This window comes from Cinclus cinclus, chromosome 1 (assembly GCF_963662255.1).
Source record: "Cinclus cinclus chromosome 1, bCinCin1.1, whole genome shotgun sequence".
In the NCBI taxonomy this organism is placed as follows: Eukaryota; Metazoa; Chordata; class Aves; order Passeriformes; family Cinclidae; genus Cinclus; species Cinclus cinclus.
In genome coordinates this window covers 117,697,423-117,715,659 of record NC_085046.1, presented here as the reverse complement: position 1 = coordinate 117,715,659, position 18,237 = coordinate 117,697,423, and the positions used below count along the sequence as shown (strand labels likewise).

Here is an 18,237-nt window from a genome sequence, read left to right as displayed (position 1 = left end):
TGCGGTGCCTGTGGGGCAGAGCCGGGGGTCAGAGCCCGTGTGCCCGCGCCTACAGGCAAGGCTGCCTGGCAGGACATTCTGCCTGGCAGGACACGTTGCTTGCCGTGCTTTTGGAAACCGCCGTGCCCGGGGAGCCCTCGGGAGCCCTCCGATTCTCCTTCAGCGGCACTGCTGAGGGGAAGGCTGAGGCCGGGGCCGGCCCCGCCCTGTCCCTTGCTGTCAGCCCCTTGCCGGCAGCAGCCTGTTGGATCTGAGCAGCCTCCCGCTCCCGGAGCCCGCCCCGGGGGACAGGTGACGCGGGAGGGAGCCTCGCTGCGGTGGTCCTGCGGGGCGTGAGCGGGCGGGGGGCGAGGGGGCAGAGGAGGGATGTACACGCGGGGTGGCCACCTCGGACCCGCTCCCGAAGGGGGCAGAGCAGGGATATACGTAGTGTCGCCTCAAATCAGCACCCGAGAGGCGCAAAGGGGAATTTACACGTGGGGTGTCACCTCAGACCAACACCCGAGCGAGACAGAGCAGGAATGTGCACGTGGGGTGTTACCTCACACCCTACCGCCACCCCCAGCGCTCCCGCAGGAAGCGCAACAAGCGCTGCCGAGTGCCCTGCGCGTCCCTCCCAGCCCATCCGTCCGCGGACTACTCTTCCCAGCAACCCCGCCGGGGCTCGCCCCGCCCTCGCCCTCCCTCTCTCCGCCGCGTGGCATCACGGTCTGTGTAGTCTTCTCTCGGCACATACATCCCTTCCTTACACCGCGGCTTGGCGGCGAAAGAAACTATCGCTCCCGTCCGCCCCCGCGGCGCCGCGCGTGCGCCGCCGGCGTGGAAGTGCGCGAGGCCGCGGCGCTGCGGGCACTGAGGCGGCCGAGGGGCGGTGAGAGCGGCGGTGGCTTCCGCGTCGGGCGGGGGGTGGCGGGCGGCGTTCGGTACCGCACGGGCAGTACCGGCAACGGCGGCGTCTGAGAGGCGGCGGTCGTTGTCCGGCGCGCAGGGAATGCGCCTGTGAGGGTGGCGGAGGAGCGGGTGCCGGGTGAAGCCCGGGCGCAGCTGAGCGGAGCGATGTCCCAGCCCCAGCAGCCGCCGCCGCCGTCCCCTCAGCAGCAGCCGCAGCCGCCGCCTCCGTCCGCCTCCAAGAAGCGAGACCGGCGCATCTTCTCGGGTACCTGCCCCGATCCCAAATGCCAGGCGCGGCTGTTTTTTCCGGCGCACGGGCCGCAGGGCAGCGGCAGCATCGAGTGCACGGACTGCGGGCGGCGCCACGAGCAGCGGCAGCTGCTGGCCGTGGAGGAGGTGACGGACCCCGACCTGGTGCTGCACAACCTGCTGCGGAATGCGCTGCTGGGCGTCAGCGGCGCCGGCCCTCCCCGCAGGAACACTGAGCTCGTCAAAGTCAATGGCCTCTCCAACTACCACTGCAAGCTTCTGGCTCCCATCCTGGCCCGCTATGGGATGGACAAGCAGACTGGCAAAGCCAAGCTCCTCACGGAGATGAACCAGGGAGACATCTTTGACTGCTCCCTCCTGGGCGACCGCGCCTTCCTCATCGAGCCGGAGCACGTTGAAACCATGGGTTATGGGAAGGACCGCTCCGGCAGCCTCATCTACCTGCACGACACCCTGGAGGACATCAAGAAGGCCAACAACAGTCAAGAGTGCCTCATTCCTGTCCACGTGGATGGAGATGGCCACTGCCTTGTCCATGCAGTCTCAAGAGCGCTCGTTGGCAGGGAACTATTCTGGCATGCTCTCCGAGAGAATCTAAAGAAGCATTTTGAGGAGAATCTAAGCCACTACAAGGCACTTTTCCATGACTTTATTGATGCTGCAGAGTGGGAGGATATTATCAATGAATGTGACCCTTTGTTTGTTCCTCCAGAAGGTGTGCCAATGGGCCTTAGGAATATTCACATCTTTGGCCTGGCCAATGTGCTTCACCGGCCTATCATCCTGTTAGACTCCCTGAGTGGAATGCGAAGCTCTGGAGACTATTCAGCGACATTTCTCCCTGGTCTCATACCTCTGGAAAAATGCATGGGGAAAGATGGCATGTTGAACAAGCCAATCTGTATTGCGTGGAGTAGCTCAGGACGTAACCATTATATTCCTCTGGTTGGAATAAAAGGTGCTGCTTTACCTAAGCTGCCTAGGAAGCTGCTTCCTAAAGCCTGGGGAGTTCCTCAAGACCTCATCAAAAAGTACATCATGTTAGAGGAGGACGGTGGTTGTATTATTGGAGGAGACAGAAGTTTGCAGGATAAGTACTTGATGAGGCTTGTTGCTGCAATGGAGGAGGTTTTCATGAGTAAACATGGGATCCACCCCAGTCTTGTAGCTGATGTACATCAATATTTCTACAGAAGGACTGGTGTAATAGGGGTCCAGCCCGAAGAGGTCACTGCAGCTGCCAAAAAAGCAGTGATGGACAACCGCCTTCACAGGTGCCTCATCTGTGGGGCTCTTTCAGAGCATCACGTTCCCCCTGAGTGGCTGGCTCCTGGGGGAAAGCTGTATAACCTGGCAAAAAGTACTCATGGCCAGCTAAGGCCTGACAAAAATTACAGTTTTCCCCTCAACAGTTTGGTATGTTCTTACAACCCCGTGAAGGATGTGCTGGTACCAGACTATGGCCTGAGTAATTTGACTGTTTGTAACTGGTGCCACGGTAACTTAATGCGTCGTGTCAGAGAAGATGGGTCTGTTTTGTATATTGATGGAGACAGAACTAATACTAGGTCTTCAGGTGGCAAATGTGGCTGTGGATTCAAGCATTACTGGGAAGGTAAAGAATATGACAATCTGCCTGAAGCTTTTCCTATAACTCTAGAGTGGGGTGGAAGAGTGGTGAGAGAGACTGTCTACTGGTTCCAGTATGAAAGTGACACCTCTTTGAACAGCAACGTGTATGATGTCGCCATGAAACTTGTTACCAAGCACTTCCCTGGTGAATTTGGTAGTGAGATTCTTGTGCAGAAAGTTGTCAACACAATACTGCACCAGACTGCCAAAAAGAACCCTGATGATTATACCCCTGTAAATATCGATGGTGCTCACGCCCAAAGAGCTGATGATGTACAGCAAGGACAAGAAGTAGAGTCGCAACTTCCAACCAAGATCATTTTGACTGGTCAGAAGACTAAAACTTTGCACAAGGAGGAGTTGAACATGAGCAAAGCTGAAAGAACTATTCAGCAGAACATTGCGGACCAGGCTTCTGTAATGCAGAAACGGAAAAGTGAAAAATTGAAACAAGAGCATAAAGGGCAGCCCAGGACTGCTTCTCCTGGGGCTGTTCGTGAGGGGCCCTCATCTGCACCTGCTACACCAACCAAAACCCCGTATTCTCCAACATCTGCAAAAGAGAAGAAAATTCGAATAACCACCAATGATGGGAGGCAGTCGATGCTTACCTTGAAGTGCACTACTACCTTCTTGGAGCTCCAGGAAGGCATAGCAAGAGAATTTAATATTCCCCCGTATTTGCAATGTATTCGCTACGGCTTTCCTCCAAAAGAGCTTCTGCCTCCCAAAGAAGGCATGGAAAACGAGCCCGTTCCTTTGCAGCACGGTGACAGGATTGCCATAGAAATCCTGAAGGGCAAGGAAGAAGGCAGGCAGGCTGCCTCAGCACACTCGGCCCATGCTGTGAAGCACGAAGATGTTGCTGTGACCAGTAAGATCTCATCAAAGGACCTGCAAGAGCAAGTTGACAAGGAGATGTATTCGCTCTGTCTTCTGGCAACCCTCATGGGTAAGGCTGACTTGGTGTTATTCTTCAAAATTTTGTTTTTTCTTCAAAATTTTGTTTTTAAGTAGAAGATAACATGTTGCAAACAGTAGTTACATACACATTTCCCTTTTTCTTAAATCATGGCTAATCAGGTAAATTCCCTTATTCCTTTCTTAGAAGAACATTTAATATACTGTCAGTGACGTTTAGAGGTGTATATATGAGATATATGAGATACTTGTTCTTCCTTTGCTATAAAGTCCTCTTTTTAAAATTGCAGTTTAGAGGTGATTGCCTTGCTTCTGCTGTCTTGTCTCTGTTTTTCCTGCCTCTCATCAGGCACACATTTTGTATGTATGAAAGCTACAGAGTTTTTTTTCCCAACATTTCCCTCGGGTTTCAGGAAATAAATTCAGAACAGAGGTGAGAAAGGGATGCTGAGTGTGTGCTCATTGGAAGTTTGAGGAACAAATTTTCACCTATGTAGTAAGATTAAATCCTGACATTTGGCCCCACAAGGAGTTGTCTTGGTTTAAGTCAAATCAGCTTGACATTTTCTCTGTAGGTAGTCTGTCAGTTTTAAATGAAGATCTGGCATTTTTAAAGAGCTGAGAAAAGTAATATTTCAGAATATAAACAGAAGCAGAAACTGAAGTAATCTAAACATGGATCTCAATTCCAGAGGTTGGATATAGGGTTGCAAAGCTATACTTATAAATTATCAGTCATGTAAATCTGAGTGTGAATAATTTCAGACAAAAGGACTTTTCTCAAGTGTCTGTGTTTTTTATTTTCCTTTTTCAACTCAGGAGACTTGGACCCCTGTTTGTGTATTTTGTTCATCAGGTTTCACAGTTCTTGCTGCTTTCTGGCAGGAAGTACAACTGTAATTATCATACATTCAGCTGTACAAACCAGTTGAATAGTCATGTTTACAGGTTTTGTTTTTTTTTTTGTGGGAGCCTTCTCTTTTGCTGGAGGGATTTGGTGTGGCTAAAGCATGTGATGTTTCAGAAACGAAACAATTACGTAATCGCAGAGTGGTATGTCAGAAGTTCATCAAGCAGAACTTTGATTCTTTTCCAAGTGTGACTGTTTACTCCTGTCTCTTTTACAAGATAGTGTGCTGAATCATTACTCACCTCATCACACTGACATTTACACCCCAGTTCCAAAGTGCAGGAAAAAGTTAGGTTTAAAAGTTGTCTTAATTTTGAGCTAGAGCTTAAAAGAGTGCTTTCCTTGTCTGCAGGAAATACTGCTGGAAGTATAGTTACTGACTTCAAAAAACTTTGGCATGCTTTAAAAATACGTTGGTTACTTGAGCATAAAGGTGTGTCATTATTTTACAGGTGCTTACCCATAAACTGTGAGCTGATCTTGTATGCAGTAATGACTTTTTGTCTTTGACATCACTACTGTTAGATTCTGCTTTAAGAGTGCCAGTTAGAATAGAATTTACCTCACTCTTCTCTGGCTGCATTTATTGTGCATTACTAATACAAGTAAAAGCAGCAGCAGGTGATAAACCAACCAGTTACAAAACCTTATGCAGCTACTGAATAAGATGCTATTATTGTATAATTGCTTTTCTCATTGGATCTTCATTTTCCTTTAAAAAAATACTTGTGGGACAAATCTAGTTACTAGACTGTTCACAATTGTGATTTTTCAACAGATTAACAAACTTCCTAAGTCCTTGCACTTTCTAAGGGTGGCAGTTCCTCAAGGTGGCATATTCAGCCTTTTTGGGACAAGAAGCCTTGTTTTTTCTCAACAAGATTTCTGTACTGCTAAAAACTGCTGTAAAGGTTTGAGAGCCAGCTTTGTAACTTTGTTCTGCTAAAATCGTTCCTGTAATACAGTGAGATTAGAATGTGTAGAGGGGTGATGCTGTTGAGGTAGCTCATTAGGCCAGACACACTTTTCCCTAATGCCCATAGTGGAAGTGTGTCTTCAAACATCTATAATTATTCATTCTGTATGCTTAAAGCATTTTCTTTCATGCAGAGTCTCCTGTAGGCTGAAATATTTTCTTATTTCAGCTACTAAAAATTTTCTTTTCTGGTCTCAGCTACTTACTGGAATTTTAGATCATGTTCTTTAATTTTTCTGTATATAATTTTTAAAAAAGCCCTGGGAAATTAAATACTGTAATTCCTGGACCAATTAACATATTATGAGTGATTTTTTTAAAAGCTTTCTCTTCTTTTTTTTAGTTTAGCTCAAAATACAGAATTCTATAGGGAATTTACTAAAGGAATTGGAGTTTTGCGTTAGCATATTTAAAACATTATATTTTAGGTTTAATTACACTCATGCAGAGGCACTCTGAATATGTGCAAGCCATATATGAATTTATTTTGATTGGCTTGTTTTTCATTGATGAATTCATCCATACACAAGGAATCAAAATAGCCAGGTTTAAATTTAATGTATTATTTGATAACAGGATTTTCTTGGAATTAAACAGCTTGCTTTGAAGCCAGCTGTACTTCCCTGTAACATATGTTTATCAATTGAGTTTTTTAATTGTGTTGCGCTTTGTTCTCTCTGCTGTCTGAAGTGACAGTCCTGGGCTTGCAGCAGCTGCAGGCTAACTTGCACCAGTGAGCAAGGCCTGTTTGTGGGTAGGACAGTCTTGATTTGTTCCCATACCTTAATGTTCTGGGTTGGGATCTGGTCTGGGGAAATGTGTATTGGAGTAGGAACAGTATAATCTGTTTGATAAATGTAGTGTTTTGAGGGAGTTTTTTATCTAAGTAAGTGATCGTCCAAATTAACTTGTGACCTATAAACATCTCGGCACCATGGCAAACAAATCCAAAACAAATGGTAAAGCTCAACTAACAACAAAAATGTTCAAACCTCAAATGTAGTTTAGTTGAGTCACACACACTAGTTCCTCTGATCTGGGAAAGTCCAGTTGTAACTGTGGTCTTTTTTGGTCTTCCAGTGAGAGATGTCTGTCAAAACAGTGTCATTAGTTTGTATTTCTTTCAGTGGCTGATGCTTTTGTATTGTGAGCCTGTTCCCCGTGCTTTCCTGCATATAGTACTTGTTAGTATTGCATAAAAGGTTGTCTAAACAGTGATGCTTCCCTTGTGCAAGGCTTGAAAAATCATGCCCACAGCAACTATATTTTTGTAAAGACAATGGGGGCTTGAGTAATGCCTGGAGTGGGGAGGTGAGTGACAGTTGTGGGGGAGCAGATGAGCAGGAAAGCATACAGAGTCCTGTGCCTCCTGTGCTTTTATTTTCCTTACAACAACAAGCAAAGACGTATTGGTAGGTTATGTTTTACAGCCTCACACCTTGCAGCTATCTCTATCCAAGTAGTACAACCAGTTAACTATAGTTGAAGTTGTACACTTTTTAGTCTTAACAGAAATTTGAGACATGTGGTTACTGAGATTTCAGTCTCTACAGAAGGGGATAATTTCTATCTAAAATATCTTTTTATATTCCCTGAATGTTTGATGGAAAGTGGGATTTTTTTTTCTGAAAATGAGTATGCACAGTAGTTGTTTCTGCATCAGGAGAATGGAATTTTTCAGAACTTTCTGTTTGTACTGCTTAGACAGCTGCAGCACATGTCACTTCTTTGAAGCAGGTAAGTGGTTAGCAAAATAAGGAAAAGGGTATAGGCAAAATGCAGATGTGAACTGATTGAGCAGGTGCTGTTAGGTCACTGATATTCCATCACTGTAACCATTTTTTTCTGTTCTTTATATTCCTTTCCTTAAGTAGTCTAGGTTGGGTTTTTTTTTCTCTCCATGGCATTTAAAGTTGTCACATTTCAATGCCATTTTTGGCATTGTTGGGAAATGCTGGTTATACAGCATTTCAGGGGCCTCATGGTTGGTATTTTGCTTCTAACTCAAGAAAAGCAAGGTACAGACACAGCTTCTGTGCAGCTGCCTGGGTGGACATTTGTGTCTCAGCTGCAGTAGTAAGTCTGCTGTGTGGCAGCTGTGAAATTGAGCTCTGATTTTTGAGAAGGTGTAGAGATGTAGCATTCAAGTTTTAATTAGCAAGGTTATGTGCTTGAATTTCAGAAGTGTGTTAGTAATTTCCTAGTTTAATGTTGAAAGCAGAGGTAGGAAGGGAATGGAGACTCATGTTCAGGGCCTGGAAAAGAACCAGGAGCTGCATCTTGGATCAAATCAAATTTGGAAAACTTTGTACTAGAACATGTAGGATATTTGACTGCAGACAGTGGTATGTTTTTCTGAAAGTCTTTCAGTGTCCCAGGCTCCTGTTCTGTGCATTTACAATAAAAATTCAAATTCTGAATTGCATAGAAGAGAGCAAGCACTCAACTTTTGATTTAAGGAGTTACATTTTCAGCCATTGTCTATAATGTGAAAATACAACAGTTTAATTATAATGTTTGTATTTGATTTTTGCAGGAGAAGATGTTTGGTCTTACGCAAAGGGGCTTCCACAGTTGTTTCAGCAGGGTGGAGTATTCTACAGCATAATGAAGAAAACAACAGGTATTTTTTTGGCTTTGGTTTTATTCCTTCCTTCCTTCATTCCAAATCCTGAAATTTGTAAGTTGGTATTGAGTCACTTGTAAGTGTAAACATTTTTTTAATTCTATTACTATGCTAAATTTTCATTCTTACAATATTGGAGAACTCCTAATGCTCCCTCAGACAGACTAAGAAATCTGCCTAAACCTATTTCATTGAACTTAAACCTCTTCTCTTCTGAAATTTCCACTTCCTGAATTGTACAAACAACTCTTTTTTTAATTTTTTTAATGACAGTATGACCAAAAAAATTAAACTTTTTTTTTTTTTTTTTTTGTTTTCTTATTTTTTTTTCTCCTGTAAAGATCGAACAAGAAAAGCATGGAACTTACTCCTGATAATTTAAGACACTTACTGGATAAGGGGTTTACCTTTCTTGTGTGCTTCTTAGTAGATATTTTATGTGGGGTACTGCATGTTTTAAATTTAAACAATTGGTTAAATTTGTTTTTCATATTCCTAAGATTATTGTTCAAAAGCAAAACTGTCTCCTTGAATTGGTGAATACTGTATCTTGGGCTCTGTACAGAATAACCAAGCAAGTAGAGTATATTTGATTTTTAGGTGGCTTTACAAATACTGTCTACAAAGAATAACAGCTGTTTATTTAGAGAAGAAAGTACTGAGGAGTTATTTTCTCTCTAAGTTTATTTTCTTGATGAAATCTTTGGATTCACAGTTTAGCTTTTGTGGTTTCAGCAGTATAATGGTTCCTTTGCTGCTTGCTTGCTGTCTGATTTTTTCTTAGGCAGTTTTATCAACCTTATCTTACTTATTTCTGGAAATAAATTAAAATGTGTGATGTACTCAATGCTCACTACCACTCACTGAATTATTAACCTAGATTATAGAGTTAGCATGCCAGTGTATTTTATCAGATCTGTTTCCTTTTAGTTTTCCTTCTGCTTACTGTGCTTGTACAGTAACGAGTGGTGTATTGTTTGTGGAAAGTGAATCAGCTTAAACAGTGCCTGATGGAAGGATATTTTTGACCTATTAATGGCTAGCCAGATTTGAAAGCCTGAAATGAATCCAAGGAATTTTAACCCAACTCACAGAAAATGTCTGACTTAAAAGCCATTTTCCCTAGCTTACTGTGTAAGAAATAAGGCTGTAGGAGATAATAGTGTAAAATGCCTGCATACAAAGAAGTGCAATAATTTCAAATATGGACTGTCCTGGTTGGTACAATTCCTGTTTCAGCATTAGCACACTTTTACAATTCCAGTGTGCAACAATCTGACTCATCTTTCTACTTTAAGAAGCTGCTTACCTATTTGTAATCTTTCAGGTAATGTAATAATGCACCTATCATACCTTTGGAACAAAGCTGTCTGTCAACTGTAGGTACTGTTAATCAATGAAAACTTGATTTAATAGATCTTGTTTAAGATCTTACTTTGAGATTTTGGGATTACAGTTTCAGAGGCAGTTTTGGTCAATCATAGGAATTGTTACAGTTCCCTCTTTTGCATATGAGAATTGAGCTGCTAAATTAGGTGCTTAAAATATGTTTTTTCAGGCTAAGAACAGGTAGGTGTTTGAGGTTGAATTTTGTTCTGCATTTTGCCTGTTTGGTTATTGGTTCCCAAGGATATTTAAAGAAAGAAGCTACATGTCTGAAGCTCTCGGAATAAAATCTTCTGTGTAGGTCCTCTGCAACTGTGCACTTGTGAATCAGAAGCTGTGGAGTATGAGTGAAATTGATCAGTAGGTTCATTAGTATAAAACAAATTTAATAACTTACAAGTTATTGAATGACCTTTTCCACTGCTGCCCAAAATACTAATTTTGAAAGCACTGTGTTTGGTAACACAGAAATAGAATTTGCTTCTTGTGTTTTCTTCCCTTCTGAATAATTTCTGGTGGTTTTCTTCAAGAATTTTGAGAATGAGAGGAAAAATCCTGACAGTTTACCTGTTCCTGGCATCTTTTAAGCTGTGTTGTTTTCATTGTAGCTCTCCATGCATAGCTGATGGAACTAAAGTGGAGAGAATGGTTGCAGCCAAGTTTTCATCTGCAGATAGCTTTTAACTCACAGAAAGCCACCATCACTGAAGTGATACCTTACTGCTTTTACTACAGCCTGCATTGACAGAGTTGAAAAAGTTATTTTGTGTTTTACGATGATAAACTATAAAAAATCAATGTTGTTCATTTTTGGCACACAAACTTCAGAACTTGAAATTACCTAGTGAACTTTCAGTTTTAACAGATTGGTCAAATTCTAAGTGGGACAATTAAACAAACAGCAGATCAAAAATATTATCCCTTATGTTTGTTTCGTAAAGGTCAATAGTTATAATCTCCAGGACTACTAAGTACAGTAAACTTGAAACACTTCTGTTAATCTAGCAACACTTCCTCTCAGAGGAGACAAAATAGCAAATTTGAAAATCCTCAGGTTTAGCAGCAGTTAGACAACCAGAAATCCTACTACAGTTCTAACTAGTATGGAAGTAGTCTTAAATAGTATTTCTCCAGATTGTGTTTTGAAATGTTCTCCTTGTCAGTTTTCTGGTTTTGATTTTTTGATGGTTTGGTTTTGTGTAGTTTTGGGGGTGTGGGGTGGTGGTAGTGATGGGGTTTGATTTGTTTTGCATTACTGCAAACACAGAACTGCAAGTCATAGCGGTGTGGTTATTTCATTTTGTAATTGTCTATTCATCAGAGTCATCATGGAAAGCAGCAGCATCTTTGCAGCATACTGTGGTTGTTGTCATATGGCATAAAAGCCATAAAAGTTTTTTCTCCCACAGTAGTAATTTTCAGTGTTTGATTTTATATACTTGGTTCAGTAAATTTAAATACAGTAATTACTGTGTGTTCAGAGCATGCCTTAAAATATGTTAGCACTTTGAATAATTTCTCCTGTCTTTATAGGTTTGGCTGATGGCAAGCACTGCACTTTTCCACATCTGCCTGGTAAAAACTTTGTGTACAATGCAGCAGAAGACAGATTAGAGCTGTGTGTGGATGCTGCTGGGCACTTCCCGATCGGTCCTGATGTTGAAGAGCTGGTCAAAGAGGCCTTAAGTCAAGTGCGAGCAGAAGCTACAAGAAGCAGGGAAGCAAGTCCTTCACATGGAATGCTGAAGCTGGGTAGTGGTGGAGTAGTGAAAAAGAAATCTGAACAACTACATAACATAACTGCATTTCAAGGAAAGGGTCATTCCCTAGGAACTGCATCTAGTAGTCAACAACATGATCAAAGAGCCAGGGAAACACCACTTTTAAGAAAGCATAGCACAGAAACGGACTTCAGTCCTTCTGCTAAAATTGAGCCTTCTGTATTCACAGCTGCTTCTGGTAACAGTGAGCTTATTCGAATTGCTCCAGGAGTTGTGACAATGAGAGACAGCAGGCAGCTTGACCCCACTTTGATTGAGGCACAGAGAAAAAAGTTGCAGGAAATGGTCTCTTCTATTCAGGCTTCAATGGATAGACATTTGCGGGATCAGAATACAGAGCAGTCAGCATCAGTTGATGTATCTCAAAGAAAAGTAGAGGCAGTGAGTTCAACTGCTAAAACTGGGAGCTTTCAGGCTGCCTTACCCGAATCATTCTCTGCACCAGTTGGTACTGAACACTTGAATACTGAATCAGCTGATGGTAACATGGTGAATTCTGTGGGAACATTCCCTGCAAGGTCTAAAGCACAAAAGGGAAATTCTGTTGAGGAGCTTGAGGAGATGGATAGTCAAGATGCAGGAATCACTAATGCAACTGAGCCAATGGATCACTCTTGATAGGTTAAAATCTAATAAGGGTAGAAGAAATTACTGTTCAAATGTAATGTTTATTGGCTGGGCCACACAAAGTGATTAGTTATTAAATCTTGTATGTATGTCAAAGACTATATCATCTTATTCAGTGCATGATAAGCATGTGATTGGCAATAGCTTTCAATATTACCATACTGCTGCCCAGGCTGGCTCTGTTACCTGTAAATTAGTTATTAGGAAATGCACTGAGATAAATATCTGCTGTACATGTGGGTTCTTGAAAATTCTTTGTAATTTTTAATTTCTTGAAAGTCTTAAAATTTAAGCCCATGCAAGGGTCTTAACCATGCTAGCTTAAGGTTACTGGAAGGGCTAGAACAGGCAAAACTAGAAACATGACAAAGTTAATTCTGTCCCAGGTACTTAATTCCAATAAAACAAGACACTATTATAATAAGTTATACATAAATTTCAAAAAGTAACTGAAACTAAACTTCTGCTCAATTTGATAATGCAGCATATACAGTACTTTTAATTACATTTTGCTGGCACTTCTCCAATTTAATAACTTTTTCATTCATATCTTCCTCTCAAATCTTGAAATAAGTGTAACTTTAGGAAACTAAAGTCTAAGTTCTCTTATTGCCAGTTAGAAAGCAAGCTAGAAAAAAAGGCCACACAGCATATGATGAAGATGCCTTGAATGTGCTGTGGTTATGCATGGCTGTCTGAGACAACACAACCATTTTGGTGCTCTGTTGGTAACATGTCTTTATTTCCACCCAAATACCAAACTGGTCAGGTGGTTGTGCAACTTTTAAGACAGTTACGGGAGAGAAATTTGCAATCACAAGTAAAAGCAAATGTTCAATGGCAAATCCATTTCTTTTAGAAGACTTAGATTGCTAGCATTGGTTAGAAATGGCAAAAATGAAATAACTGTCTTCTTAAGAGCAAATTAACAATTTATTGGAAGGAAATGACTCTCCAACACACATTATCCTAAAGCATTTGGTGATAACTGAGCTTTTAGAAGCTCACTGTTTACTCTGTGAGAACAAGGAATACATGCTGTTTCAGTGTCTATATGTCTATAAAGACTACCCACCTCTCTCAGCCTCACTTCAGTTTGTGATGCAGATTTCCCTGCATCAGTGATAATAGAGCTGGTATCCACTTAAGTAGTATGTTCATCAGACCTGTAGTGCTGATTTTTGAGAAGCAGCCATTGTGCTTGCTCCCTGAGGATGGAATGTGTTTCTGATACTGCACTTTGCTTCCTCTCTTCATAATCATTTAAATGCACTATTGTTGCTTCTTCTCATGGTAAAAGAACATTAAATGGATGAAAAGATGTTAATACAGCTTCAAAGGAATTAAGAGTATTTAAATACTGAAGCCTGTGTTTGTCACTTGTAGGTTTTACCAGTTCACAAATGTGGTTTGTGTTGTATATGTTTGTATTCAGAAAAGTCTCCTCACTTTTTACATTTATAATCACATAAACAGTTCTAAGCATTAGTATGATAAAATGTCCCATGAGGAAGGATTTATTTTTGTATGTAGAACTGAAATGAAGTAAGTCACTTAAAGAATAGCCCTTCTTTTCTGTCAAAGTAAATTAAAATGCCTCTGTTGGTTAACTTTTTTATGTAGATGGTACAAATATTTTATGATTTCGTATACTACTTAGAGGTAAAATATATCACATTTTCACAAATAAATGAAAAATGTTAAGATCTCAAAATGTTATCTGGTAAGTTAGCAATTTGGAAACTTGGAATGTATGAAGTAATTGGCTTGCCAGAACTGACCTTGCTGATGCACTGATTAACTGGCAGGGCTTATTCAATGGGAAACAGGATGCACAGGCAGCACCTGGAAGCCTGCCATGACTTCTGAAAACATTTAGTCTCCCATGAATCAGTCTAGCTCGCTGAAGGCTACATCTATATAGAAAATGTTGACTAGAGGCTTGTGCTTTGTCACAGTGTTAGAAGTGACTTGTTCCTGAAAAAATAAATTCAATCGGGAGAGGCTGAGGGGGAGGAATCTCTTGGATCTCTTGCATTTTAGACCAGGTAACCAATGCTTTGACAGTTGTAACCTTTTCTTTAGGAAAAAAAAAGTCTTCCTTGACTGGAAAAATAATGAGCGAGCAGTGTATATGAGAGAATTTCAAGTTTGAAATAAATTGAAATATTTATTGCACATTATTCTTATTTCAAGGAAGAATGCTTACTTCTTTCATGCCTTTCTGGTAAGACTGCAGAAGTCTGTGTGCCTTTTACTGTGTAAAGAGGAAGGCTTGGTTTAGTTTTGACACACTTCCCATTTCAGCAGTAATTTGACATTTTCCTTCTTATCTAAATAGACATAGAAACAGATAATAGCTCTGACTCACCATTAGCATCATCTAGGGCCTACTCAAGTCATGTACATCAGAGCCCTCTAGTTCCTAAAAGAAGGTGGTCTCACAGGACTGGTAAAATGGTGTCAATCACAAGATCCACTGCTGTGAATTCTGGAAGGCAGCATTGTGCATATTTCTTTGCAGTGTTCTTATCTCACGTAGCTTTTTCATGCATTTAATATCAGTGGTTTTGAGAAGGATAGATAGCTTTTGATACTCTCAAGTGAAGCTAAACTTCATCTATGTGCCAGTGAGATGTGTGACTGGGCAGGAGAAGTGAAATAAAGAACACTGAAGTGTAAGTTGGAACAGATGTTTCATTTGGTTGCTGGCAGTGGATGCAAATGTAAGTTGAGACAAATCTGTGTGCCTGTCTAGAGAAGCACCAGTGTGCTTGTTAGAATTCCCTATTAGAGTCAGGGAAATGCTGGTGGGGGACAAGGGCAGGGAAGACTTCAGCTCATTGTGGATGAGATGATGTGTTGGCAGGACTTCTCAAATGTCAAGAATGGTGCCCTGTTCTTGAAAAGTAAAGGCAACCGACCCAAATCCTTGCTACCAATTTGCCTGTGGAAAGAGGTTGTGGTTTTGAGTGCCCAACTTGATCACTTTCTTGTCTGAAGGCCAGCAATCTTCTACACTGCGTCTCATGGCAAAGAAGACACATTATTAGAAAATCCTAAATGTTACTATGGCTTAGTATGTATAACCCAAAGAAAAAATTATTACTAAAAATACAGACCTAGTACAAAAAGAAAAAGGGGAATGAACTAGATTGCTGGTGAGCATTTGGGAAACCTTGGGAGAACAGATCAGTTTTCCAGGGAAATGCAAGACTTTTGCTACTTCAAATGGCTGGCTGCTTAGCAAGGTTGACTTTTTGATAGTGCTGTTTTTCTCTGAATTGTTTGCATTTCAGTGAGGGAAAATAAATAGCAGATTTTCAAATGAAATCAAAGAAATGTATTTGGGATGTCTTCCCTGTTGTAACAAAAACAAAGCAGCTGTGTGCATTGTTGGCTTTGTGAATCCCGTATAGTTTACTAGTCTTGTGCTGGCTGCAAAATACAAGCTAGACATTGCCTCTGACAGAGTGCTCTAGCAGTGTCACAGAGGCACGGTGCCACAGGGCTGTGTGCTAACAACCCTGCGAGGCCAAAATACTTGATTTACAATCTTTCATAAAGTAGAATCTGTTGTCACTGTCACAGGGTTGGTGGAGTTGCTTGCTACTTTTTCAATGTGCTGAAAATTCCAGATAACAAAATTCTTGGTATGTTCACAGTTGGGAGAATAATGTTCCATCTGAATTGCATAGAAAATGAATGATTTAAGAAGATGCCACTGTTATCTCCACATTTGTTTGGCTCCTATTTTTAAATATCAGAATCTACATGCTTTTGTAAAATAATAATAATATGAATATGAAGTTAATACTTTTGTTAAAAAAGGCCACAGCAGAGAGTGGTTTCTTTGTTTTGCTTGTGGATATCAGTTTAGCTTCATGAGGAAGTTGCTTAAGATCTTTAGAATGCAGGATTCCCTCTGAGCCCTTATGCCTGTGGTTGAGCAATAAAAGGTTGAAACAAGAGTGGTATTTTCAGAGTTATTTTACACTTGATGAGGATTATTATTGCCAAGAAATGAAAGAGTGCACTTTTAGGAGGGAATACTATTTAAAGTGTATAAATAGGAATTAAAATAGTGTATATATTTAGAAAATAATCTTTTTAAAAAGTAAGTGCTTTACATGTTGAATTAATAAATTAGCATAGAAACTGTACCATCTTCACAGTACTGGCTGTTACTCAGCAAGGTTTGGTTTGTTTTATTTGTGATTGCTGTACTAATTATATTTGATTTTTTTTTATCTGTAATGTAACAATAGTGTATTATAACAGTATATAGTGTACTATACTACACTTCACTGTACAGTATTTGGAATTTTCTTTGATTGCTATATTAAAACTATAAGTTAAAACATCTGCTTTGGTTTTATAAGGTGTAATTTTTATCTAGCCTTTCACACATTAGCTTGTTTCATTAGTGTTGATTTGCCTATAAAATGAGTCAGTTAAAAATACATTAATTTCTACATTTTTCGTATGAATTGCATTATATTTGCATACATGAATACCAGTACAGAAGTTGAAAAACTGATACAATTCTTAGAGAAGTAAAATCTGATGTTATCCATTTTCCTTTTGTAATGGCTGTTCTTAAAAATAATTTTTTGAGAGAAAAGCTCTTTAAGGAAAAGTTGGGGTTTTTTTACCTCATTCCTATTCTAAATATTTCATTGAGCACACAGGACCTTTGGATTTGAGAGATTTCTAAACCATACGTGTTTCATATATTTGGGACCAAAATTCAAGACCTGAATCTTCGAAGTTATCACAAAGAAGATGTAGAAAAATGCTAACCAAAGCAGCATTTAAGATACCTTGCAACCTGTGATTTGAAACGTTGTCCAAAATGTATTTCAAAGCAAAATTTTAATGTGTGCATGTAATAATTCAAGTATGAATAGTACCATTTGGAAGAACTAGGCTTTTGAAAATTTGGCAATACTCAAAGATGAACATATTGACAACTATTTAAATTATCTCTATGCTTCTCCCGCCAGCTACATGTGGTACTTTGTTTCACAAATTTGCTTTAATCAAAACTTCTGAGCCTAGAAACAAGACATAAAACCCATCTGCAAAACTCTTGTGTTGCTTCTTCCTGGATTTACTGAAAGGCTTTAATTCCGAGTGTGCTAGCATTAAAGCATTCTTTAAAATGATAGGTGTAAATACGGAGTTAATTTTGAAAGCATGTCATATCACGAAGAATTGAAAGTTATCCTTCAGAAGATTTGTATTTGAAAAGCTTAAATGCTTAATGCTAAGATAGAAATTTGCTCATCTTTATTAATACAGTGCTTATAATCTGAGCCAAAAAGAGTACGGAATGTATGAAGCAACAAAGTTTAGTGTGCTTTCAAAGTGTTTTCATTTTACTTCTGCAATTAATTGTACCATTTTAATATCTGTCTAAATTTTTATTTTGTATTGGAGTTGTTTGGTTTGGGTTCTTATTTGTTGTTTGGTTGGTTTGTCTCATTTTTTTTCTTATGCATGTCCACAGCAAGTGGACAGGCTCCCTGTCACCCTAAAACTCCTCAAAATGCAATCTTGTCCCTAGGGCCAGGGTAAGAGTGAACCTTGGATATTCATCCAAGCATGTGTAGTGAGTTAGGGAAGGTGCTTTTGGTATTACAAAGGAATTCAAACACCTTATACTGACTGCAAAAGTTATTTGAAATCATGTTGTTTTGCTTGATCTAGAGGTTTTGATATATGTTGGCTTCTGCTGGTTTGTGTAGTTTTCAGTATTTATTACTCAGAAATGGATAAAGAAAGTAGGTGTTTGGATTCACAGTAGACTTGATGGCCAAGCTGACATTGCAGAAACCCTGTTGCTGCAGCTGGTTTGAAATGGATTATTTGGACTCAGATTGCTTAAATTGAGTATACTGGGTTATTCTGAACATGTATTAACACAGAGGAATTAGGCTTCAGTGTAAGAATGACTTCTGTTGCAGTAACTTTCAGGCACTTTAAGAGGTTTCAGAAAGACTGTTCTGTTGCTGAAAAACATTGATTATGAGATAGCTGCACAGACTTGCATTTGGACTTTATCCACCTCTATTTTTAAAAGACTCCGCTGCAAATAATACTTCTAGTGGCTTGTCTTGCTGCTAGCAAATCTAATTTCACTTCTAAAGTGATCCTGTAGGTCTGGACTGGCTCTGTGCTGTTTGGAAACTTGTATTCAATAACTGAAAAATTA

The 18,237-nt window shown here is 40.4% G+C and overlaps 1 protein-coding gene across 2 annotated transcripts; it reads left to right on the top strand.

Moving 5' to 3' along the window:
• The first annotated feature begins 899 nt into the window (after positions 1 to 899).
• On the top strand, positions 900 to 16,385 carry VCPIP1 (valosin containing protein interacting protein 1). 2 transcript variants are annotated; one of them, XM_062489381.1, is made up of 4 exons: positions 900 to 3,745; positions 8,137 to 8,223; positions 9,491 to 9,553; positions 11,146 to 16,385. In XM_062489381.1, the coding sequence occupies exons 1-4, from the start codon at positions 1,057 to 1,059 to the stop codon at positions 12,009 to 12,011; spliced, it is 3,705 nt and encodes a 1,234-aa protein (XP_062345365.1). In that variant the 5' UTR covers positions 900 to 1,056; the 3' UTR covers positions 12,012 to 16,385. The 2 variants fall into 2 exon arrangements, with proteins under 2 accessions (XP_062345365.1, XP_062345373.1); XM_062489389.1 differs by lacking the exon at positions 9,491 to 9,553.
• The last annotated feature ends 1,852 nt before the right edge of the window (positions 16,386 to 18,237 follow it).

Excerpts from the sequence above, each read along its gene's own strand:
- VCPIP1 (XM_062489381.1), top strand. The coding sequence starts at position 1,057 with ATGTCCCAGCCCCAGCAGCCGCCGCCGCCGTCCCCTCAGCAGCAGCCG. Across the intron at positions 3,746-8,136 it reads TCTTCTGGCAACCCTCATGG|GAGAAGATGTTTGGTCTTAC; the intron begins GTAAGGCTGACT and ends TGATTTTTGCAG. Across the intron at positions 8,224-9,490 it reads CATAATGAAGAAAACAACAG|TGTGCAACAATCTGACTCAT; the intron begins GTATTTTTTTGG and ends TTACAATTCCAG.